General features: G+C 43.7%; 2 protein-coding genes across 10 annotated transcripts in view; both read left to right on the top strand.

Annotated features, from left to right (window-relative positions):
• The first annotated feature begins 4,575 nt into the window (after window positions 1–4,575).
• On the top strand, window positions 4,576–5,358 carry LOC108512692 (transmembrane epididymal protein 1-like). Its single transcript, XM_017848047.1, has one exon. The coding sequence runs from the start codon at window positions 4,576–4,578 to the stop codon at window positions 5,356–5,358; it is 783 nt and encodes a 260-aa protein (XP_017703536.1).
• A 9,045-nt stretch (window positions 5,359–14,403) lies between these two features.
• RGSL1 (regulator of G protein signaling like 1) overlaps window positions 14,404–24,853 on the top strand; it is a 106,869-nt gene continuing 96,419 nt past the window's right edge. For 7 of the 9 annotated variants that reach the window (XM_017848131.1, XM_017848136.1, XM_017848132.1 and 4 more), the window contains exons 1-3: window positions 14,404–14,455; window positions 18,197–18,279; window positions 23,360–23,434. In XM_017848131.1, coding sequence (XP_017703620.1) covers window positions 14,443–14,455; window positions 18,197–18,279; window positions 23,360–23,434 — 171 coding nt within the window. In that variant the 5' untranslated portion in view covers window positions 14,404–14,442. The remainder of the gene's footprint in view (window positions 14,456–18,196; window positions 18,280–23,359; window positions 23,435–24,853) is intronic. The other 2 variants (XM_017848135.1, XM_017848134.1) reach the window with 2 other exon arrangements.

Here is a 24,853-nt window from a genome sequence, read left to right on the forward strand (position 1 = left end):
AACATTTGTGCCTTGTGCTGAGCTGGGTGGGGTGTTCTTGTATTTCTTGTTGACAGTTGCCTTGTGATTGAGCATCTCAGCATATATTTTATTACCAACTAACCTACTGATCATGTGACATCCCGTAAGTCACTTTTCTGTGGGCTTCGGCTTCTTCATCTGTAAAAGAAAAAGAGGAATTTGGAAGAAATTAGCTTTACTGATCTCATCCGGTCCTAAGACTACGCATTTATTTAATATATTTATTTTATATATACTTATTATACATTTAATATATTTAGCATATAATGTAATATAATACAATACATAGATTTAATATAAAAGGATTTATGTATTTATTTATTTAGGTTTTGGTGTTTTGTTTTGTTTTTGAGACAGGGTCTCGCTCTGTCACCCAGGCTGGAGTGCAGTGACATGATCATAGTTCATTGCAGTCTTGAACTCAAACAATCTTCCCACCTCAGCCTCTTGAGTAGCAGGGACTACAGGCACACCCCACCAAGCCTGGCTAGGTATTTATATTTATAACTTGCTTTAAAATACAATATTTTGTGGAATCCCCATAATTCCTCATTTACGTGTGAGGAACTTGAGTCTTAGACAAGATAAATAACTTGTTATTATTGTTGTTTTGAGATGGAATCTTGCTTAGTTGCCCAGGCTGGAGTGCAGCAGTGCAATCCGGGCTCACTGCAACCTCCACCTCCTGGATTCAAGTGATTCTCCTGCCTCAGCCTCCCGAATAGCTGGGATTACAAGCGCATACCACCACGACTGGCTAATTTTTGTACTTTCAGTAGAAATGGAGTTTCACCAAGTTGGCCAGGGTGGTCTCAAACTCCTGACCTTAAGTGATCCGCCCACCTTGGCCTCCCAAAGTGCTGGGATTACAGGTGTGAGCCACCGCGCCTGGCCTAATAATTTGTTTTAAAACATCCACCTAGAAAATGGCCAAACCAGGTCTCAAACACAGTCAGGCTCCTCGTTTTCTTAATCACTAACCCATAATGTCTCCGGGGGCCTGGACCAGGAGGAATTCTAACTTCACCCACACCCTTGAGAAAGTGCAGCTTTCTGGCTTCCTTGAACCCCCTTCCTCGCTTCTGCCTTCTCAGAATCTGGACTACTTTCATCCTCTTTGCATTCTTTCTGACTTCTCCATGTTCTTTCTCAGCCTTCTCTATCTCTTTTTTTCTCCTCCTATGCCTCCCTCTCTTGGCCTCCTCCGTCCCCTGCCCTCCCTGTCCCCAGTTGAGTGCCAGCCTCTCCTGGAAACATCGCTGGCATCTGCTGTCATAAAGATGTTGCCACACACTCCTGAGTGAATCTGTAGGTCAGTGAGGGTGGGGAGATGGTGTCCAGGTGTGGCCTAATGACCATGTTGCTGGTTTCCAAGCACCGGTGAAGGACGGCCTGTACTGGAATCACCAGTGGTGGGAGAGGAGTGTGATTCATAATGCAGATTCCTGGGCTCCAGTCCATTAGGGTCAGGGTGAAACTTGGTAATCTGTGCTTTTTAAAAAGCCCCCCAAGATGACTGTGATGGGTAGCAATGCCCCCACTTTACTGTTGGGACTTATGCCCCCTAGAGACTATCCCTGAGGGGTAAGCCAGAGAGCAATCAAGTTATCCACAGGCATACCTGGAGGGTTGTCTCAGGTCAGGTAGAGGCCATGTGTAAAGGTTGTGCAACATCAGTTGGTAAGTTTGACCACTTGCTCCATCCCCATCCTAGGTGTCAGTGGTACATCTGGCTCAATAGCAACAACTGCCTGCTCCTGCTACTTTTGGACACGCAGAGTGACGTTAAGTCTTCATAGGGAGAATGTGGTGAGTAGAAACATGTTGAAAAGGCTTCTTAGGGGCACAAATATGAAAAAAAAAAAAAAAAAACAAGTGTTAGAAAACACTGGTTTATGCAAAAAGGTCTGTGTCTCTGGCTGAGAAGTTATAATTATGCCAAGTGTTCCACATCTTTTCATTCTGCAACTCTGTGCCCAAAGACAAAGGAGTCAAGATTTGAACTCTCATATCATAGACTCTTCATCTTGTTACTAAGAATGATCACATATGCCCTGATTCTGCAGCTGGAGTGAGCTCTCTTCTTTAATTGCATAGCTCTGGTCATTTTTTCCACTCATTTGGCACTTAGCACTTAGCAAACAGTGACCTGGCATTGTTTGTATGTATCTGTTCTGTCTTCATAACTAGATTATAAAGCCTTTTATGGTAGAGACTACATGATAATTTGATAGTTTACTCACTTATTCATCCATCAAACATTTATTGAGCACCTCCAGGCATGGGGCTAGATACTAAAGAGGCAAAGATGACAAGACATCGTCTCTGACTTTACAGACATCTCCATAAATAAACAGTTATGAAATGGCGTAACCAGCACAATGATACAGATATGTACAAGTATTCTCCCTGGCTGGGAGGAGGCAGTGCTTAAGCTGAACCTTGAAGGAAAAAAGAAGAAGAGGAGTTCTCCAGATGTAGATGGTGTAAAGGATAGAAAGAGGATTCCAGGTTGAACTAGAAGCTTCTGATAAGCCTGGGACAATGGCACATATGGGAAGGGACTGGAAATGAGACCAGGCCAAAGCATAAGGCTCCTTGAAGCTTATTCTAAAGGCATGGATTTTATCTACAAGGCCATGAGATTCCACTGGATAACTTAAATTAGTCAATATCATGATTAGCTCTCAATTCCCAAAGCTCATCTATCTGTTATTTGGAAAGGAACAGATGAGTATTCGAACCTGATTAGACATGTTTCAATAACTCAGAGTTGGTGATACCTGAACACGGGCAGTGGGTGGAGATGGAGTGGAAAGAACTGCCTGGAAAGCTTACTTGTTGTAAACTTAAAGTGTTTATTTATTTATTCTTATTTATTTACTTATTCTGTTTTCTGTTGCTATAATAGAATACCACAGACTGGGTAATTTATAAAGAACAAAGACTTATTTGACTCACAGCTCTGGAGGCTTGGAACTCCAAGAGCATGGCACCAGCATCTGGTGAGTGAGGGGCATCACAGAAGGCATCACATGGTGAGTGAGTGCATGAGAGAGAGAGAGGAAATTGCGCAGAACTCATTCTGTTTATGAGGGACCCACTAAGTATCCACTCCTGTGACAATGGCATTAATCCATTCTTGAGAGCAGAACCCTCATTACCTAATTACCCCTTAAACCCCTTAAAGGTCCTACCTTTTAATACAGTTACTATGGCAATATTACATTCCAGCATGAGTCTTGGAGTCGGTATTCAAATCACAGTGAAACTGCCTTTGAAAAAATTATGACAGTGAGAGAAATCTAACCTAACTGACTCCATCTTGCATCTAGACTCACAGGCTGACTGTCCTTGCTCATTCCTGGGTATAGGCCAAGCTAACCGTGGGAGGAATTTAGTTTATAGTGTAACTTTGAAGCAAGAAAGATAACAGTCCCTCCCTAAAACTGACTCCCTCCTTGTTTGGAGACTGAAACTACCTTTGTTTTTCTTGTTTTTGTTTGTTTGTTTGTTTGTTTGAGACAGAGTCTCACTCTATAGCCCAGGCTAGACTGCAGTAGCGCAATCTCTGCTCACTGCAACCTCCGCCTCCTGGGTTCAGGTGATTCTCCTGCCTCAGCCTCCTGAGTAGCTGGGATTACAGGGATGCACCACCATGCTCAGCTAATTTTTGTACTTTTAGTAGAGACGGGGTTTCACCATGTTGGCCAGGCTGGTCTTGAACTCTGGATCTTAAGTAATTCACCTACCACGGCCTCCCCAAGTGTTGGGATTACAGGCGTAAGCCACTGTACCCAGCCTGAAACTACCTTTGTAAGACTAATGAAAGGCCACAAGATTAGGTGATCATGGCTCTCTGCAGCCTTGACCTCCTGGGCTAAAGGGATCCTCCTGCCTCAGCCTCCAGAATAGCTGAGGCTACAGGTGCACACCACTACACCCAGCTAATTTTAAAATAATTTTTTTGTTTTTTTATTGGGTAGAGATGAGGTCTCACCATGTTGCCCAGGTTGGTCTCGAACTCCTGGGCTCAAGCAATCCTCCCACCTCAGCTTCCCAAAATGCTGGAATTATAGGCATGAGTCACTGTGTCTAGCCAAATTTCTGGTGTTTATAAGTTACAAGTTTATGGTATTTTGTTATAGTAGCCTGAACAGACTAGTACAGGAGTGAGGTAAGGAAGGTAGTGATGTGGTCAAGGGTTAGTGGGAGGAGAGGCAAGAGGGGGACCCTCTAAACATAGTCTCTGAGAATGGCAGATGCCCAAGCATTATGCTGGAGAATATGCTTACTTCATTGTTTGTCAACGGTTAGCTGATTACCAATGAACCAGAGCAGAAGACCAGACGGAAACTATGACACCCACCCCACCATAGGTTTGGGCCTCCTCCAAAACCATTTCCTTTCTGTATGTGGATTCAGTGGGCTGGATAGAGAATATAAGTAACCTCAGGAGGCTCCCTCCACATTCTAGAGCCTGAGGTGGCCCTGAGTGAATGGTCATTCCTGAGCCTTTTGCTTCTGCCTTTGATCAGACCTACTTTCAGTTCAATGGGAGGCTTTGAGGGTCATCTGTACCCAGGGCTTTCTTTCTTCTTCTATGGACTTTATCATGCACAACTTGTCTCCAGAGCCTTGATATGCAATGCCCCTGTCCAGTATCCACCACGCCATCCCTGGAGCAAAGGAAGATGGGCAAGGCTATGGCAAATATACTACATTGGGTTGCTGAAGATACTGAGTGCCTGCATTTTAGTAGCCCAAGAATTGCACAGCATTCCTAGACAGTTTGTACTTATCAGCAAGATGTATCATCAGAGAAACTTTATGTTCCGCAAACAGTGGCAGCATCTCACTCTCTATATGACTTTCTTGCTGAGTGGGTGTGTAGACATGGTGAGCCAGAACCTGCTGCCTAAGAGATGTGTTGCTCTGGAGCAAGGTGCCCAAGCTCTGGGCATGTTCATATTTCTGCCCCTGATGGTGTCTCACCTGCAGGACACAGAAGGAGTGGAGCTTCAGTCTCACGTGCTGCTCACCCAGGCCATGTTCCTGCTGACTCTGGTGGTGACCGCAGAGCTGTGGGCTCCCAACATGCTGCTGCTCAGGATCATGAAGGCCTTTTTGTATATGATCACAGGCTCTTGGCTGATGCACATAGGCTTTATGCTGTTCAAACCAATCTCTGGCTATCAATGGATGGATGATGACAGAAATGACATTATGTTTGTCACCACCTTCTTCTGCTGGCATGTGATCTTCAGTGCCGTTTTGATGATCTGGATCTATGGCTTCTCCTTTTGGTGGTATTGCTACATTTTTGTTAAGGCCTGAACCTGGATGTGCCACAATTGGTTCTCATTGCCTGCATACTCCAGGACATCTGCATGAGAAGCTGTGGGAGATGGAGCTGCCAGAGAGAAGAATCCTGCATCCTTCTTTCAGAGGTGGCTCATCCTGAGGCATCAGACTTCTCTGGGACAGGCATACCCTCCTTCCCCTTCTGGTTTCTCTCAGTCGCATTTCCTGAGCAGTGTGCAGAGGACAGGAGAATGAAACAAGGCATGCAACTGTGACCCTCACTCTTAGATCCCCAAGTATTTCCTTCCCCTCCCCTCTCTCCTCAATTCCAGCAACAGCAATCTGTGTGCCCTGCATATCTCTGCATCCCTCATTCTCCTCCCATGAGGACATTAACATAAATTCATGATATCCTGCCTTTGGGCCTTTTTATAAATATCCTTCACCCAGCACATAGAATTCCTACCACTAGTCATATTTAGTACATAATAATCTACCCATTACAATAACCACCTCTTCATTCTTTCTTGTTCTGGACCTCTTCAACTCTCATATTGAAGAGACTGTTTTTGACTCTACAAAAGTCCTAGAATGTTCTTGAGGTCTTTCCTTTGATTACTTTGTGATTTATCAAATGAAACATCGAACTCTTGAAGGTAACTTCTTCCGCAGGATTTTTTGTTTTTGTTTTTGTTTAGACAGGGTCTCACTCAATTGTCCAGTTGGAGTGCAGTGATGCAATCACCACTCACTGCAGCCTCAATCTCCTGGGCTCAAGCAATTCTCCCCTCTCAGCCTCCCAGGTAGCTGGGTCTGCAGGTGCAAACCATCATGCCATGCCCAGCTAATGTTTTATTTTTGTAGAGATGAGTTTTCCCTACATTGTCCTGGCTGGTCTCGAACTCCTGGGCTCAAGTGATCTGCCTGCCGCTACCTCCCAAAATGCTGGGATTACAGATGTGAGCCACCATGCCCGGCCCTCTGCAGGGTTTAATAGAGCAAAGCAACACCCTGCATGTAGTGAGAGCTCAGAGGCTCGTCTGTTTCCAGACTTTCTTCAGCCCAGTCTCCCCATGTGTAGAGCCTGGAAAATTCTTCTTCCAGGCCTTTCAGCCCATTGCTCTGTACATATCTTATTGATTCCCAAGCAGTAGACTCTTCTGGAACCACTCCTTTCTGGTTCTCATGTATAATAAAGTTCAATGGCTTGTTTATGCTGCATATTTTTCTTTTTAATCCTCACAAATGTCTTATCAGAGAGGTTTAGAGCTGAGTAATCTGAAACTCAAAAGGGTTAAGAAGGTGGCTTAAGGTAGCTAGATATTTAACTATGTCACATAATGCTTTTGCTGGGTGTCAAGGAGGGCAGAACTCCAAATAGAGTTAAATTATTGGGGACTTGCAAAGAGTGCCTTCATGCCTCCCCTTCTGCTTCTCCCCTGCTTTTTTTTTTTTTTTTTTTTTTTTTTTTTTTTTTTTTTTTTTTTTTTTTTTGAGGCAGAGTCTCACAGGCTGGGATGCAGTGGCACAGTCTTGGCTCATTGCCAACCCTGCCTCCTGGTTCAAGCGATTCTCCTTGTCCTCAGCCTCCCAAGTAGCTGGGATTACACCACTCCTGCCACCATGCCTGGCTAATTTTTGTATTTTAGTAGAGGTGGGGTTTCACCATGTTGGAACAGGCTGTCCTTGAATCCTGGACCTCGTGATCCACCTGCTTCGACCTCCCAAAGTGCTGGTGGATTACAGCGCATGAGCACTGTGCCCATCCACTCCCCTGCTTTCTCCAGGGACCCCATGAAGAATCTGTCAGAGCTTCCCTCCTCCTGGACAAACTAGCATCCAGTTAGGACAGAGGAGGGTTAGAGCAGGGACTTCTCGATGGTGAGAGCAGGGACATCCTTCTTGTTTCCTTTTTTTTTTCTAGTTCCTAGAGCAAATGATTCCTTTTGGTTCTGGCCCTACTCTTCCTTTTTATTTTCTCAGTCAAAGCGAGGTGCAGCAGGAATGAGTTGTTTGGTTGCCAGGGACCTTCACCACCCTGGTTTTTTGGGTGTTGGTGGGCATTCTCAGTATTGTGGGGGGTGGAGGGTGCTTCCCAAAGTCATAGAGAGGTGGGACTTGTTATGCCCAGACCGTTTATTCCCCGAAGAAGACCACCAGGGTCCGAGTCAAAGCCAAGCAGCAAGGATCTTTAAGTGCAAGTTCGAACTGGCTCCCTCCGTTCTATACAACATACAAGAGCCCGAACAATTTCGTGTGCTCGCTTTTTTATAGCCTGATGAAAACAGGATATGTAAGGTTACAAGATTCTTTTGGTTACAGCAATACAATTGGTTTAATGTATTAAGTTTATACTTTAGCAGCTCTTCTTATTGGTTCCTGCGCTTTTACAAAACGCGTTGTAACCTTATCGGAGATCTCCAGGTGTTGTTTTTCTTTGAGAATAATATGGAGGAATGTGTCTGGTCGGCCCAGGAAGTGGAGGCATATGGGGGGATGTCTCAAGGCTGTGATATATGGAGGAATGTGTTTGTTGTCAGGGGCCCAGGAAGTGGAGGCATATGGGGTATGGGGGATGTGATGTGTCGGTGCTCAAGGCTGTGATATATGGAGGAATGTGTTCTTTCAGACTCAGCCACGTCTCAGAATGTGGGATGGCATGCGTGTGCTGGATGTTCGGCATGTGACCAGCAGGCAGCTTCCACAGAAAGCTGACACTTGCGTCGTTGGAACGATCAGGCAACAACGTTGCTCCCCGCTGGAGATGAACAGCGGTCCCTGGTGTGGAAATAAAATATGCCTCAGGTGCAGTTCAGCTTCCATGCTTCTCTCTGGTCCTGGGGACCAGTGGAACTCTGCAGCATCCCCTGTAGGTTCTGCCCTTTTCCTGGTTGTCACCTCTGGCTCCCAGCCCCTTGCTTCTCCCCTACAACCTTGGATATATTTGCCTTGGCCAAGCCTTGCAGCTCCTTCTTCCTCTAGCTTTGTTGAACCTCCTCTAGTACCCTTGAGGCTGAGGGGGCAGGGAATCTGCTCCTCTGTACATGCTTTCCCATTGATATGGTAAAGTGGGTTTCTACTTCACTCAGGCCTCCCCCTGACTTTTTTCTTTTTCTTTTTTTTTAGACAGGGTTTTGCTCTATCACCCAGGCTGAAATGCAGTGGCACCATCTCAGCTCACTGTAGCCTCGACCTCCTGGCTCAAGCAGTTCTCCTGCCTCAGCTCCCACACAACCCACAAGTCACCCCCAGTAGCTGGGATTACAGATGGCACCACTACACCCAGTGAATTTTTTTTTCTTTTTGATTTTTGTAAAGACTGGGTCTTGTCATGTTGCCCAGGCTGGTCTCAAACTCCTGGGCTCAAGTGATCTTCCAGACTTGGCCTCCCAAAGTGCTATGAGCCACCACGCCTGGCGACACCTCCCCTTTTTGATATTAAGAGCATATTTTAGATTTTTTAACCTAAAATTGACTTCTTGTTTTTTGCTATTATAATCTGACCTCATCTTGATGCAATATCTTTGACTAAATAGAGGAAAAGTCATCTGTAAGGGTTGGGAAGCAAAACCCAAATATTAGTATTTCAAGATATTATTTCTCCACAAAGATGAAAGTTGAAGAAATACCAAAACCACGTGTTAACCCTTAGACCCGTTCTATTTTGAGTACTTTTGAAGCCTTGTTAAATATCAACAAATTCATCTCTTGTAGTAAATGATTGCCTCTAAATGTTATATCTCACAACATGTGTCTTCCAGGTAAAATAATATTAGCAGGGGCCTGCAAAGCCACAAAGAATTATAGTTAAGGCCAGATACGATGGTGGAATAAGCAGATCTACTATTTGGATGATAAGGGCCTTTCTGTACTGCTTATGTAACAGCAGGTGTGAGCACTCTGACAGTGATCCTAATTACTTTGGAAAGTAAAACGAACTGAAGATTATGTTGGGGGAAAAACAAAAACAAAACCTTCAAATTACAGAGTGGAGTTTTGAAAAGAAAAGTGTAATGTTCAACACCATGCACCAGAGGGCACCATATTTACATGAGCCTGGAAAGGGCACTTGCTCTCCATTTGGTATTGAATGACCCATTTAAACGAAGTGATAGAGGGATAAAGAGAAGAGCAGTAAAAGTATATAAGTATTGTCCAAGCACCCAGTAAACATGTGGTTCTTCTTCCTGTTAAACTTAGATGCATATGACTCAACACAGAATTCAGTTAACATAGAGATATGTGTGTATATCTCAAAAACCTTTTGGTCACTCACTCTCTATCTGTTTTATTTGGAGTGAAAATTTATTGTGTGAGTCTTGGAGGGACTGTCTCCCACTACGGATGCCAGAGGGGACCAGACAGTCTCTCTCTCTTGGCCCTGGCAGTAAGGACATGGATACCCTGTCCTAGACTCAGCAATCAGACCCTCCACCCAGAACTTTTCTTTATGTATATATATTTATTATTTATAAATTTATATTTAATTATATATAATGTAATTAATTTTAATTAAATATATGATATATGCATTTAATTTTATTTCATTATTTATTATTTTTTGAGATGGAGTTTGCTCGTGTTGCCAGGCTGGAGTGCAGTGGGCACGATCTCAGTCTCACTGCAGCTCCGCCTCCTGGGTTTACGCCATTCTCCTGCCTCAGCCTCCCAAGTAGCTGGGACTACAGGTGCCTGCTGCCACGCCTGCTAATTTTTTGCATTTTTAGTAGAGATGGGGCTTCACCGTGTTAGCCAGGATGGTGTCGATGTCCTGACCTTGTGATCCACCCGCCTCGGGCTCCCAAAGTGCTGGGATTACAGGCGTGAGCCACCACGCCCGGCCTGCATTTAATTTTTAAAATTAAATATATAATATATAATTAACTATAGAACATATACACATTTAATTTTAAAAATCATTTTTTAATAGAGGTGGGGTCTTACTATGTTGCCCAGGCTGGTCTCAAACTCCTGGACTCAAGTGATCCACCAGCCTCAGCCTCCCAAAATGCTGGGATTACAGGCATGAGTTACCATGACCAGCTCAAAACTTTTCATCTTGAAGGAAGACTCAGAAGCTCAGGAGCAATGCGAGGTTATGCACGGCAGTGCCTATGACAACAAACACTCAATAGTGGTGGTGCTAGCAGTAGTGGCACAGTGGGGATAACCACAGATGCTGAAAAAGATGTGTTGTAGTTGAAATTGGCTCTGATTTCTACTGGAGATCGTGTTAACCATCAAAAACAAAATAAGAGTAGTTATCATAATAGGCAGTTGAGCCTGTGAGGATATCTGAATGATCTAACCCATAGATTCTGTGTGGTGGTTATTGGTCATGGGGTTCCTTAAAAAAATGTGTGGTCATTCAATAAGATTCTACTGGAGAGCATAAGCTCTGTGATGGCAAGGATTTTAGACTGTTTATTCAGTGATTCATCCCAAACACCTAGAACAGTTTGTGTCACATAGACATGCCCAATAAATATTTGTTGAGTGAATGAATGAATGAATAGGAGCTTAAAGTGAGCCATCGTGGCAGAGAATCAGGCTCCTCATCCAATTTTCAGCCCTGAGTCAGACCTAGAAGCTCTGAAATGAAAAAAGCATTTTACCCATTAGGAAGAATCTTGCAATATTTTGCAACTGTTTACTGTGAATATTCTTCCTAATCTTTGCCAAAGAAACCTGCTGTCATTTCCAGGGTAACTGCACTTGGGAAAAGGAGATGCCCAGAGTTTTGCATACCAGATCAGATCTAGTAAATGTCAGATCTGAGATGTGAATGCAGCTTTATTTCATTTAGAAACCACTTTTTTTTTTTGTTGTTGAGACACAGTCTCGTTCTGTTGCCTGGGCTGGAGTTCAGTGGCACCATCTCAGCTCACTGGAACCTCTGCCTTCCAGATTCAAGCAATTCTTGTGCCTCAGCTTTCTGTGTAGCTGGGATTACAGGTGTGCACCACCATACCTGGCTAATTTTGTTGTATTTTTAGGAAAGAAGGGGCTTCCCCATATTGGCCAGTCTGGTCTCGAAATCCTGTCCTCAACTGATCCACCCACCTTGGCCTCCCAAAGTGCTGGGATTATAGATGTGAGCCACTGCATCTGGCCCCAATATTTTCTATATTTGCCTGATGATAATAATTATCTGGGGCACTTAGAAAATATACAGACTCCTGAGCTCCAGCCCTTCTCAATCAGAATTGCCAGGGGAAGGTCCTGGCAGTTTAGGTTTTTAACAACAACCCTATCTGTGGGGAAAAGAAAGAGAGATCAGACTGTTACTGTGTCTATATAGAAAGAAGTAGACATAGGAGACTCCATTTTGTTCTGCATTTGAGATGCTGTTAATCTGTGACCCTACCCCAACCTTGTCCTTGCAAGAGACATGTGCTGTGTTGACTCAAGGCTTAATGGATTTTGGGCTGTGCAGGGTGTGCTTTGTTAAACAAGTGCCTGAAGGCAGCTTGCTGGTTAAAAGTCATCACCATTCTCTTAATCTCAAGTACCCAGGGACACGCACACTGCCAAAGGTCGCAGGGACCTCTGCCTAGGAAAGCTAGGTATTGCCCAAGGTTTCTCCCCATGTGATAGCCTGAAATATGGCCTCGTGGGAAGAGAAAGACCTGATCGTCCCCCAGCCCGACACCCGTGAAGGGTCTGTGCTGAGTAGGACTAGTACAAGACGAAAGAAGGCCTTTTGGCGGATGTTGGCAGTTAAGATAAAGAAAAGCATCTGTCTCCTGCCCGTCCCTGGGCAATGGAACATCTCGGTGTAAAACCCGATTGTATGCTTTGTTTACTGAAAAAGGAGAAAACCGCCTTAGGGCAAAAGGTGGGACTTGCTGAAACAATGCTGCTAAAAGGTTTATGGAGATATTTGCATATGCATATCAAGGCACAGCATTTTCCTTTGAACTTATTCATGTCACAGAGATCTTTATCCATANAGACGAAAGAAGGCCTTTTGGCGGATGTTGGCAGTTAAGATAAAGAAAAGCATCTGTCTCCTGCCCGTCCCTGGGCAATGGAACATCTCGGTGTAAAACCCGATTGTATGCTTTGTTTACTGAAAAAGGAGAAATCCGCCTTAGGGCAAAAGGTGGGACTTGCTGAAACAATGCTGCTAAAAGGTTTATGGAGATATTTGCATATGCATATCAAGGCACAGCATTTTCCTTTGAACTTATTCATGTCACAGAGATCTTTATCCGTACGTCTTACTGCTAATTTTCTCCCTACAATGATCCTATTGTCCTGCCACTCCCTTATCTTTAAGATGGTAAAGATAATTATCAATAAATACTAAGGGAACTCAGAGACCGGTGCTGGCGTGGGTCCTCTGTATGCTGAGTGCCGGTCCCCTGGGCCCCACTTTTCTTTCTCTATACTTTGTCTCTGTGTCTCGTTTCTTTTCTCAAGTCTCTCATTCCACCTAACGAGAAACGCCCACAGGTGTGGAGGGGTAAGCCACCCCTTCAGATAACTCTTATTACCACACATTTGGGAGACATCTGGTGCCCTTTTCTTTTGGGAACTAGAAGGTTATGAAAGGGTCAGGGATCTAACCATTATACATTTCAAGTTTTAGCCAGTGATACTGGCTTTTCCTCTTTACTGATTTTAGAGTGACACCATTTGGTTGTTAATGGCTCCAATAGTCAGCCCTTTTAAGCAGTGGGAAAGATGGTGGGGCAGCAGTTAGGACTCAAGAGTAGGTGCACACAGCTTGATTGAAAACATGCTGAAAGCATTCCGTCTTAAGGAATGTGAGCATATGTTACTACTGTATATGCCATTATTTTAGGAGGCGACCATGACTCTATTTATTTTGCAAAAGAGGTGATAATTCATGGAATTATCCTAAACCTAAACTGCCAGGACCTTCCCCTGGCAATTCTGATTGAGAAGGGGTGGAGTTCAGGAATCTGTATATTTTCCAAGTGCCCCAGATAATTATTATCATCAGGCAATACGATGATAGGTAGAATCCATACGCATTGTATGGAATCCGATATTGTAGAACCATGCAGTGCTTCACACTGAACTCTTAAGATGTGTGCATGTTAAACTGACTAATGAATAAGGTAACTGATAACAGACTGAAGAAGTATGGTAAGCTACAAACTCATCTTGCAATACATAAAACATCAAGATGTAAAGCAAGAATCTCTTCTCACTAAAATCACTGTAGAATACAGTATTTGGTCTTTATGTATTCTAAAGAAAGTATAGCACTTTTTCAAATGTAAGTGGTATTTTATTGATGATTCATTATTAACAATAATCCTTCCAGTTTTCGGTTTTCCCCCCACCCCCCATGGGAAGGCCTTTTGGACATTATATAAGCTTCCCTATAATCCCAAGACTTTCAAATTCTCGAAACCCTCTCTGGTTGGAGAATTCTATTCTCAGTAATTCTTGGCTAAATTTTGAAGGGTTATAGGGCTTTTAGTCTTTCATCTTAATATTTACTTCCTATCAGGGAAGAACAGGAGAAATGAAGAGTTGTTTAATGAGAAAACCAAGTGCCTGAAGAGCCTTCAGAGAAAGGGAATTCAAGCCTCTTGGAAGCTGATGTTTTAATTTTAATTTTTTAAAGATGAGGTTTCACTCTGTTGCCCAAGCTGAAGTTCAGTGGTGTGATCATAGCTCACAGCAGCCTTAAACTCCTGGGCTCAACCAATGGAGGTTGATGTTTTAAATGGGCAGAATGTCCAGGAGATACTGCTTATTAAGATTACATCAAATGTAATCGTTTACAAGACCCTTAGGAGCTGAGTTTAGCAATGCAAAAGTCACCTTAGCATGGGAGAGGTTGGAACAGACAAGAGATCTTGGGCACAATTATAAAGAACTTGTCAAATAAAATAGTATGAACTAAAGGCTTAAGTATAGGAGGAGTCTTGTATGTCCAAGGGGATTCAGCAGATAAGGTAAGATAAAGACTTATCTTCAGATTAAAGCCTACACCAGAAGTAAGTAGGTCATGCCAGATAGAATCTGGAACCCCTTAGAGAAGGCATCATTACCTGTTCACAATGGATAAAGTTCTGTTGACTGGGGGATAATTCTGCCCCTAACAAATTACTGTGTCAGGAAAAGCATGACAACATGAGCAGTGCTGGTGAGTCTCTGCGAGGGATGTCTCCAAGGCCTTGAGTCTCTCAAATAAGGCAAACCATTCATTTTCCCAGTGGTTAATAGATCTGAGCCATTCAGGGGCACCATGGGTGACTTTTGTGTTATTCATGCCTTTGTTTTCCTTCTCTTTCTCCTTCTTCCCCTTCCTCCCACCTTCTGCCACCAGATCTTTGAGGGTAGGTCAGGGCCTTATTCATAAGACAACTAAGAGGGAGGAAGTAAAATGTGGATTGGGCCACCTTTCCTCCAGAGAGAAGACTGGTATGGGGTTTGAGATTATGCAGTGATTTAATTTGTTGCCAAGTCAATATTATCATGGTGTGGAATGGGTGCTAAAAGCCTTCTCAAATTATTAGGAAGTTTGAAGGCAGAACAGGTAAGAAGGAAAAACAAGAATGGAGAAATGAGAGGATGAGGAAGAGAAGGATATACAGAGCCTTGTTTCTGTACCTCCTTAAGACTGTCTTGTCAGTGGCAAGCCCTAGCATAGTCAAGCCCCTTGCCACCAGCAGTGTGTGTAGCTATGAAAAACAATCACTGGGGAATTTCTGCCAAACCCCACTTTTCTGCATTCAGATGGGCTCAGTAATGTACTCATTTAACAAATCCATGTTAGACTCTATGAATGATAAACAAACAAAAGTCCAAAAGATTGAAAATCATCGACTGGGAGCGTTGGCTCATCCTTGTAATCCCAGCACTTTGGGAGGCTGAGGCAGGTGGATTGCCTGAGGTCAGGAGTTCAAGACCAGCCTGGTCAATTTGGTGAAAGCCATCTCTACTGAAAACAGAGAAATTAGCCAGGTATGGTGGCGTGCACCTGTAATCCCAGTTACTCGAGAGGTTGAGACACAAGAATCACTTGAATCTGGGAGGCAGAGGTTGCGGTGAGCCAAGATCATGCCACTACGTTCCAGCCTGGGTGACAGAGTGAGACTTTGGCAAAAAAAAAAAAAAAAAAAAATTGAAGACTATCTTTTGAAAGAACAATTTATTCTACGTTTACAGAACTTAGACATTGTGGAAACACTTTTAGAGCCTAGAAAAAGGAAGGTGAAAAAACAAAGTCCCTCCTCTCATACGCTCAGTTTGATGAGGAAGACAGATGTATCAATGAATAAAAACAGTAAGACTTGCTAATTGTAATAATGGAGGATATACGTGATGGTGTAGGGACCATTGTGGTAGATTCTACCATTCTTGGTTCACCAAGAAGATTATATGTAAACCAGTTCTTAATGGATGGCTATTAATTTGTGAGCTGACTGTGCTTGAGAAAACATTTTAAGCAATGGGAATATGGGAACAAAGATGTGGAGGTTTCAAGTGAGAGTACCTAGCACATGCAGAAAATAGCAATGTCTTGGCTTAGCTTGCAAACAGGAGGCAGAGAGTGTGGAGAGGCAGGAAATGAGGCTGGGAGGAAACTCAAAGGCCAGATGGGGTGAAGCCTCAGATACTATACTAGAAAGTTTGGATTTTACCTTCTAGGACACCGAGGAGATTTTGAAAGACTTTAACAATAATATCAACAGATTATGGCGGCAGTATGTGGAGGGTGGTTGGAAGGACAAGAGGTGGGAGCTAGGGAGACCATTTAAGAAGCTGATGCGATAGTCTAGGTGAGAGAGCATAGAGACCTATAATGGAAGAGTAACTTTATGGATGGAAATAAGAAGATAGATTCCAGAGATAGGTACAAAGAGAAACCATATAGCATAGTCCCCCATTGCATGTGGGGGGCGTGAAGGGGAGAGAGGGAGAAGAAGAGAGCAAGAGTGAGAGAGATTGAGAGTGAGAGTGAGAGACAGGGACAGAGACAGAGAGAAGAGTCTCAGTTTTCTGGATTAGATCATTTATAGAATGATGATTCCAGTAACTGGGACTGGGCATGTAGGAAAAGAAGCAGGTGGGAGGTCTGGACACATTGAACAAGTTGAGATGAACGTGCCTACTGGATGCGCACCACAGATCTGGCCCATAGCTCATGTACATTTAAAACCAGAGTCAAGAAGAAAAGTCTGGACTGAAAACACAGATTTTGGAATCATCCATATGGAATAGATTAAATAAATCAAAGACTGCTTATAAAAAGAAGAACAGAGGGCTTGGGAAGGGTACAGATAAAACACACATAACACTTAACAGCAAGAAAAAAGATGTATGTGAACAGAGGGCAAGTGCTGATACCAGCTCTGTCACTCACAATAGTGTTTGTCTGGGTTTCTTTTTTTTTGAGACAGAATCTCACTCTGTCACTCAGGCTGGAGTGCAGTGGTGTGATCTCAGCTCACTGCAACCTCCACTTCCTGGCTTTAAGCAATTGTCCTGCCTCAGCCTCCCAAGTAGCTGGGGTTACAGGCTCCCGCCACTACACCTGGCTAATTTTTGTATTTTTAGTAGAGACAGGGTTTCATGTTGGTCAGGCTGGTCTTGAATTCCTGGCCTCAAGCAATCCACCAGTCTCAGCCTCCCAAAGATTACAGGGATAAGCTGCCATGCCCGACCAGGAGTTTCTAATTCTATTTCTATTATATGAAGTCAACAACCACCCAGTGTCATCAGGAAAAATGATCATTTAGTTTTCTTATGTTATCATAACTACATGTTTGTGACTGTGCATGGCACTTACTGTCCTCATCAGATGCTATCCTCATCAGATGCTTAGATTGAGAGATGAGCTTAGGGCATAATATTCGGACCCATTTTTCAGTCTTTCATTATGAACTTTGGGTATGACTGAGTAATGTTGGGCCACTGATCAAACAATTAGTTTATTATTCACTAGTTGACCATTGTCCTCTAAGGAGCATAGGCAGTAAATTAAAGGAAGGAGTTAGTTGCTTTGTTCACCTGGGGTCTCCGTATTTGGCTTTATGACATTCAACATTCATCTCCTTGACTTAACTTGGGCAGCACGATGATCACACCTGAGAGAAGTAATAAGTATGTTGCATGATGAAATTAACATTCAAGAAAGCTCTTGTCAGGCTGTAATGCTGGACCAAACCTACCAAACTGAAATTTGACTGGAATAAACATACATTCCTGCCCTGGTTTCTGAAATGTGACTGCATAAGTAAAAGCATAATGGAGTTAATAGTGTAATATGAGAGTCCCCAAAGCTAACCCCATTTTAGGCCCCATTACGTTAGCATCAGATGCAACCTAGGCAAGAGTTCTCTTATGTTCTGCTCTGGGAAGCATTTGAAGTGTTTCAGTTGTGAGTACCACTCCAGCCAATGAGAGAACCAGATGGAGAGACGGCCGTGTGAGGAATGGGTTGAAGAACTGCTTGGTGACTAGCCAGTGGGGTTGTTGGTAAGCAGACGTCTGTGATGTCTTTATAAATACTGGAAGCACTGTCTCTTTTAAGGGGACTTAAGTGAATTCTGTCAAGCTTCAGAGGGCATAATCTTTACATATAGAAGGTAAAGGAATATAGTCACAGTGGGAAACAAGAAATCTACCACTTCGCCTTCTTCATAAACAGAATGGGCATACCTGTGAGTGAGTGAGCTCCCCACAGCTGGGAGTGTTTAAGCAGAATGATATTGAAAAAGAGAGTCCAGGAGAAGGGGAGAAATTGAATTGGATGACCCTAAAGGCTGTCATCATGCTGACATTTGGCAATGTGAAATGATCCATTCGATTGCTTCATTTTCTGAACCTGAATGCGATTCTGATTCATGTTTTGTTTTTTTATTTCTCTCTCTCCATGTAGAGATAATCGGTTCTACAAATCTTATAATTCTGCTAGAGGATGAAATCTTTGCTGATTTTTTCAACACATTTCTTTCCCTCCCGGTAAGCATTCTCAGTTTTAAATACAAATATTTCATTAGCAGCTGAATAGTGAATCTCACAAAGCTGAGTGACTTTTTTTTTTTTTTTTTTTTGAGACGGGGTCTCGCTGTGTTACCCAGGTTGGAGTGCAGTGGCGCGATCTTGGCTCACTGCAAGCTCCGCCTCCCAGGTTCATGCCATTCTCCTGCCTCAGCCTCCAAGTAGCTGGGACTACAGGCGCGCACCACCACGCCTGGCTAATTTTTTGTATTTTAGTAGAGACGGGGTTTCACCGTGTTAGTCAGGATGGTCTCGATCTCCTGACCTCGTGATCCGCCCGTCTCGGCCTCCCAAAGTGCTGGGATTACAGGCTTGAGCCACCGCGCCCGGCTGAGTGACTTTTTTGTTTGCTTATTGTTATTTGGGGTTTTACTAAATTTCTTCTTAAATAAAAAACCTCTTTTAATTTGAGCAAATAAACACGAACCAGAACCACCTTTAAAATCTCCAAAAGCTTCCCATGGTTGATGTCGTCAGATCCTAAATCCCCAGCCTCCTTACTTGCTTTTACCTGTCCAAAGTTACTTCCCATCACACACTCTGCTGATTCCCAGTGCTCTGGTGACATAGGCTCTACCCTCACTGGGTATCCCTGGCATTCCCCCACCTCTGAACCTCTGCTTGGGCTATGTTTGTTTTCTGCCAGGAATACCTTTCCCATAGTTCCACCTATGAAAATCTTAAATATTCTTCAAATATCTGCTTAAATTCCATTCTCCTTAAGGAATTCCTAGGTCCTCAGCATTGGAACCTCCTGATGGGAACTTCTCTGCTTCTGAGCCCCTTGGCACTTTGCAACTCTCTTGAGTTGCCTGTGTGTGTGTGTGTGTGTGTGTGGACCCCAGTAGATTATGAGACAGTGAATTCCTGCAGGACAAGGACTGAGGATTATTTTTTCTGCTCTACTCCCTTTACTAGGTGTTTAGCACATAGCGATGGTTGTTGACTGGAAGGAGCCTATCTATTTCCTTAATCTATGCAACTAAAACAAACCTCAAACATCCAAGTATTCTTAAACCCAAACCCGGACTTATCCTGAATCTGTTTTGGTTTAAATGCTCGGTGACATTTTAACACTCGTGCCTTTTGAATTGTGGCTCATCTTGATGCACCATTTCCCATGAGAGGGTATATAGTAAAAGGCGAAATTTCAGTTAAGTGGGAAAAACACCCTCTATATCCCACAAGTGGTTATCGGGTGGTTATTTTGTGCCCGCCCCTGGGCTGGGCTTAGTATTGGGGAGGCACATATTAATGACACCATCCCTGCATCCCTGTCTTCATGGAATTCCCAGTCCAGTGGGAGAGATATTTAGAAGGTCTGGGTGACATGACAGAAGTTTTCAGGAGTCAGTGAGAGTACAGTACTCACAAGACAGAGAGATCATCCCTACCTGGAAGAGTCAGGAAAAGCTGACACAAGCCAAATATTAAAAGACAGGGAGGTACTTGACAGTTAACTGGATGCGGAAGGTGAGGAGGAAAGGATGCATAAAGAAATAGGAGGAGGCCGGGCACGGTGGCTCATGCCTGTAGTCCCAGCAATTTGGGAGGCCAAGGTCAGGGGATCACCTGAGTTCAGGAGTTTGAGACCAGCCTAGCCAACATGGTGAAACCCGTCTCTACTAAAAATAAAAAAATTAGCTGGGCGTGGTGGCAGGAGCCTGTAATCCCAGCTACTTGGGAGGCTGAGGCACGAGAATCACCTGAGCCCAGAAGGGGGAGGTTGTAGTGAGCCGAGATCGCACCACTGCATTCCAGCCTAAGTGAGAGCAAGACTCCACCTCAAAAAAATAAAAAATAAATAAAATAAATAAAAATAGGAGGAAAAGACTACGGAGTGAGTAGCAAGAAAAGCAAAAGCCTTATAGACAGAACAGAAAGTAAAGGCACCAAAGAATACAATCCTTTGATACTTTGGGGCAAATCGTAAGTAACTCAGAAAGGCTGAAGAATGGTTGTGCGGGTGAGACACACACCACAAGAGGTAAGCTGCACAGGCAGGCTGTGCCAAGCCCTGGAGATCTGGCAAACTATGCCTAGGAGTTTGGACACTACCCTAAGGCGTTAGAGAGCCATCGAAGGATTTGAAGTAAAGGAGTAACATGTTCAGGCTTTCATTTGAGAAAACTACTCTGTAGAGGTCTGGCCAATGGGTGGGCAGGAGACCTTAAAGGAGGAAGGGAAAGTGGTTAGGAGGTTGTTTCAGTCATCTAGGTGGCAAGTAATGAGGGTCTAAAGGGAAAGGAGAGAGGAGGATGGGATAAGTAGAGGAGACTGTTAACAAAACAAAATATAGGACCATGTCACTGTTTAAATATTGGGCGAGGTGGTAACAGGAAGAAAGGAAGCAAGGGTAATAGGTTTGGGTGCTTGGATGGATGGTGGTGTCAGGCAACAGGATTAAAATCAGGATAAAGAAGAGGCCTCTCTGAGAGTGGGTCTTTCATGTGTTTCTCATTCTTACTATTGTCTCTGCCACTGTCTTAATGAAGGTTTCAGAAGTAATCTTTTTTTTTTTTTGAGACAGATTTTGCTCTTGTTGCCCAAGCTGAAGTGCAGTGGCACAATCCTGGCTCACTGCCAACTCCACCTTCCAGGTTCAAGTGATTCTCCCACCTCAGCCTCCCAAGTAGCTGGGACTACAGGCGTGCACCACCATGCCCAGCTAATTTTTTGTGTTTTTAGTAGAGATGGGGTTTCTCCATGTTGGTCAGGCTGATTTTAAACTCCTGGCCTCAGATGATCTGCCTGCCTCGGCCTCCCAAAGTGCTGGGATTACAGGTGAGAGCCACCACGCCCAGTCAAGAAGTAATCTTAAGACCTGTTAATCAGTCAATTCACCAACACAATTAAATCAGCTCACAATAATGTTCTAGAAATAGAGAGTGATGTGGGGAGGGAGTTCCAGCCAAGAGTATAAGAAAGTCCTGACCACTTAGGCAGCTATGGCCTATAAAGAGAGACAGCAGTAGTAGTTCATGTTGAATACTCCTTAAGTTTACAGATTTCTACCACTTAACTCCCATAGTCACCATGTGAAGTAGGAAGTATTTTCCCTTTTTACCAATGGATCTCAGAAGTTAAATGATTTGCTGTAATCTCAGCACTTTGGGAGGGCAAGGCAGGTGGATCACTTGAGGTCAAGAGTTTGAGAGCAGCCTGGCCAACATGGTGAAACCCCATCTCTAATAAAAATACAAAAATTAGCCAGGCATGGTGGCACATGCCTGTAATTCCAGCGACTAGGGAGGCTGAGGTAGGAGAATCACTTGAACCCGGGAGGCGGAGGTTGCAGTGAGCTGAGATTGTGCCATTGCACTCCAGCCCAGGTGACAGAGCGAGACTACATCAAAAAAAAAAAAAGTTAAATGATATGCCTAAGATCACACACTGAATCTGGGGCAGTTCTAGGAGCTGACCAGGTCTGCTGGCTCCAGGACTGATGTGTTTTCCACTGTAGCCTGTGCCCTCTATGGCATAAATGTCGGGTAGTGAAACTGCTTCCAAACCCCATTCCTATATAATCTCACAACTTCACAGTCCTACAGCCACTCCTTAAAGGTAGCTTAACATACCAGTCAGGGTGTATTGTGTTACACACTGAGTGCAGAGCAGAGAGAGATCCCTAAGGACTGAGTCTCCTTTACAGATTTTTAACTGTAAAATACAGACAGCAACATCACCTTCCTTCAGCACCTCACAGCCAGGGACAAGGGACAAATGGGATTGAGGGAAGAGGGCCATACACTAACAAAAGTGTGGGGCTGTTTACTTGGGGAGATGGTCAGACTGACATGATGTGCTGAGAGTTCAGTTAGGAATTGGAGCTTCAGCTCCTCTAGTTTTCTGCAAATACTTCTGGGACACTTTGAAGACATTTTTTTGTCCATGGTGAGACTGCTTAAGTTTACAAAGCTGTAAACATTGAAGTCCTTTCCCATCTATTTCAAAGGTGGTTGCCTAGGTGACAGTCTCTTTTCCATGACAAAGGGGGATAGTATACTAGAATTAACATTATCAATTTTGGACACTCTCAATGCCTCCCTGCCAAGACCAGCTCGGTCAGGGAGACCCTAACCCAGTGGCGCTAGAGGAATTAAAGACACACACATAGAAATATAGAGGTGTGAAGTGGGATATCAGGGGTCTCACAGCCTTCACAGCTGAGAGCCCCGAACAGAGATTTGCCCAAATATTTATTAACAGCAAACCAGTCATTAGCATTGTTTCTATAGATATTAAATTAACTAAAATATCCCTCAGGGGAAATGAAGGGATGGGCCGAATTAAAGGAATAGGTTGGGCTAGTTAACTGCAGCAGGAGCATGTCCTTAAGGCACAGATTGCTCATGTTATTGTTTGTGGCTTAAGAATGCCTTTAAGCGATTTCCACCCTGGGCGGGCCAGGTGTTCCTTGCCCTCATTCCTGTAAACCCACAACCTTCCAGCATGGGCGTCAGGGCCATTATGAACATGTGACAGTGCTGCAGAGATTTTGTTTATGGCCAGTTTTAGGGCCAGTTTATGGTCGGATTTTGGGGGGCTTGCTCCCAACACCTCCCTATGTAATCTGTATCCCCAGTCTCCACATCTTTAGTCCTCTCTGTCTTCTCCAGTTTAGGTAAATCCAAAGCTATTTTTCACTGGGAAAACATTTTAGACATTTGCTTTAACTCTCTAAGTCCAGGGAGAAAAGTGAATACTGAATACACAAAGTAAATACATTCTAATATCATGGGCCTTGGCCTTTGCACACAAGCAAATAGCTCTCAGGTCGGCTCAGGCTCCACAGGAAAGACAGGTCCCAGGTTGGGGCATGGTGGAGCCAAAAGATAAATGAATCTTGCAATTCAGTCTGTTTAGAGCTTTTTTGCATGTGTGCAGGGCAAGATGATGCAGTAGAATAAATTTAAGAATTAATGTCCCTTGAAAGAAAAGAGCCATGGAACCTCCCTTCCTCTGTGGCTGCAGATGGACTGTGTCATATACATGAAGAGAAGCTCTACTCCCTTGACTGTTTCCTAGCTTTCTTTTGTAGGTTTTTGGTCAGACACCATTTTATACTGTTGAAAATTCACAGTGGAGCTTGTGGCCAGAAATACCTTGTAACTTGGTGAGTAAAATTCTTCAGAGGTACAGGGTTTAGGGTGGAGGATACAGGAACTATATCTGTTTTTTGTTGTTAATTTGTTTTTGTTTTCGTTTTGTTTTGAGATGGGGTCTATTCGGTCACCCAGACTGCAGTGCAGTGGTGCGATCTTGATTCACTGCAACCTTTGCCTCCCTGGCTCAAGCAATCCTCCCACCTAAGCCTCCCAAGTAGCTGAGACCACACAGGCACATGCCACCATGCCTGGCTAATTTTTTGTATTTTTGGTATAGATGGAGGGCTGGTCTCAAGCTACTGAGCTCGAGCAATCCACTCGCTTCGGCCTCCCAAATTGCTGGGATTACAGGCGCAAGCCACCGTGCCTGGCCTAAGGGAACTATTTGATATGTGAATTGGGAGAGGGAGAAAAAGAGGAAGTCCAGAGGGTAACTATAGGAGAAACTGTAAAGCAAGTGAATAGAACTAACAACATCAATCCAGGTCAACATTTCTCCTTTTTACATTTTTTACTTCTCATCCAAGGAATTGCTGGTGAATTCTTTCCATTATATTCTAGTCTATAGTTAGCAAATGTGATTCTCACATCTACCGTGATAGGTTAGACGCTTGGGAAACTATGCTGAGAAGAACTTTAAGGGCACATCTAAGCAAGAAAGAGTCTGGGAATTGACTGGCAATGTCTGCGATGGATGTGGGATGGAAAGTGGCAGCCCATGGGCCACATAATTATTATCAGTATGCATTATCAGATGTAGATTCAGATGCTTCTCCGCAGTTTCATTTTTTTTTTTTTGTCTAAATAGTTTAGCATCTTTTTTTTATTATTATGCTTTATGTTCTAGGGTACATGTGCACAACGTGCAGGTTTGTTACATATCTATACATGTGCCATGTTGGTGTGCTGCACCCATTAACTCATCATTTACATTAGGTATATCTCCTAATGCTATCCCTCTCCTCTCCTCCCACCCCACAACAGGCCCTGGTGTGTGATGTTCCCCTTCCTGTGTCCAAGTGATCTCATTGTTCAATTCCCACCTATGAGTGAGAACAAGCGGTATTTGGTTTTCTGTTCTTGCGATAGTTTGCTGAGAATGATAGTTTCCAGCTGCATCCATGTCCCTACAAAGGACATGAACTCATCCTTTTTTATGGCTGCATAGTATTCCATGGTGTATATGTGCCACATTTTCTTAATCCAGTCTGTCAGTGATGGACATTTGGGTTGGTTCCAAGTCTTTGCTATTGTGAATAGTGCCGCAGTAATCATATGTATGCATGTGTCTTTATAGCAGCGTGATTTATAATCCTTTGGGTATATCCCCAGTAATGGGATGGCTGGGTCCAATGGTATTTCTAGTTCTAGATCCCGGAGGAATCACCACACTGTCTTCCACAATGGTTGAACTAGTTTACAGTCTC

Source organism: Rhinopithecus bieti, unplaced genomic scaffold (genome assembly GCF_001698545.2).
Source record: "Rhinopithecus bieti isolate Rb0 unplaced genomic scaffold, ASM169854v2 scaffold_27006, whole genome shotgun sequence".
NCBI lineage: Eukaryota > Metazoa > Chordata > Mammalia > Primates > Cercopithecidae > Rhinopithecus > Rhinopithecus bieti.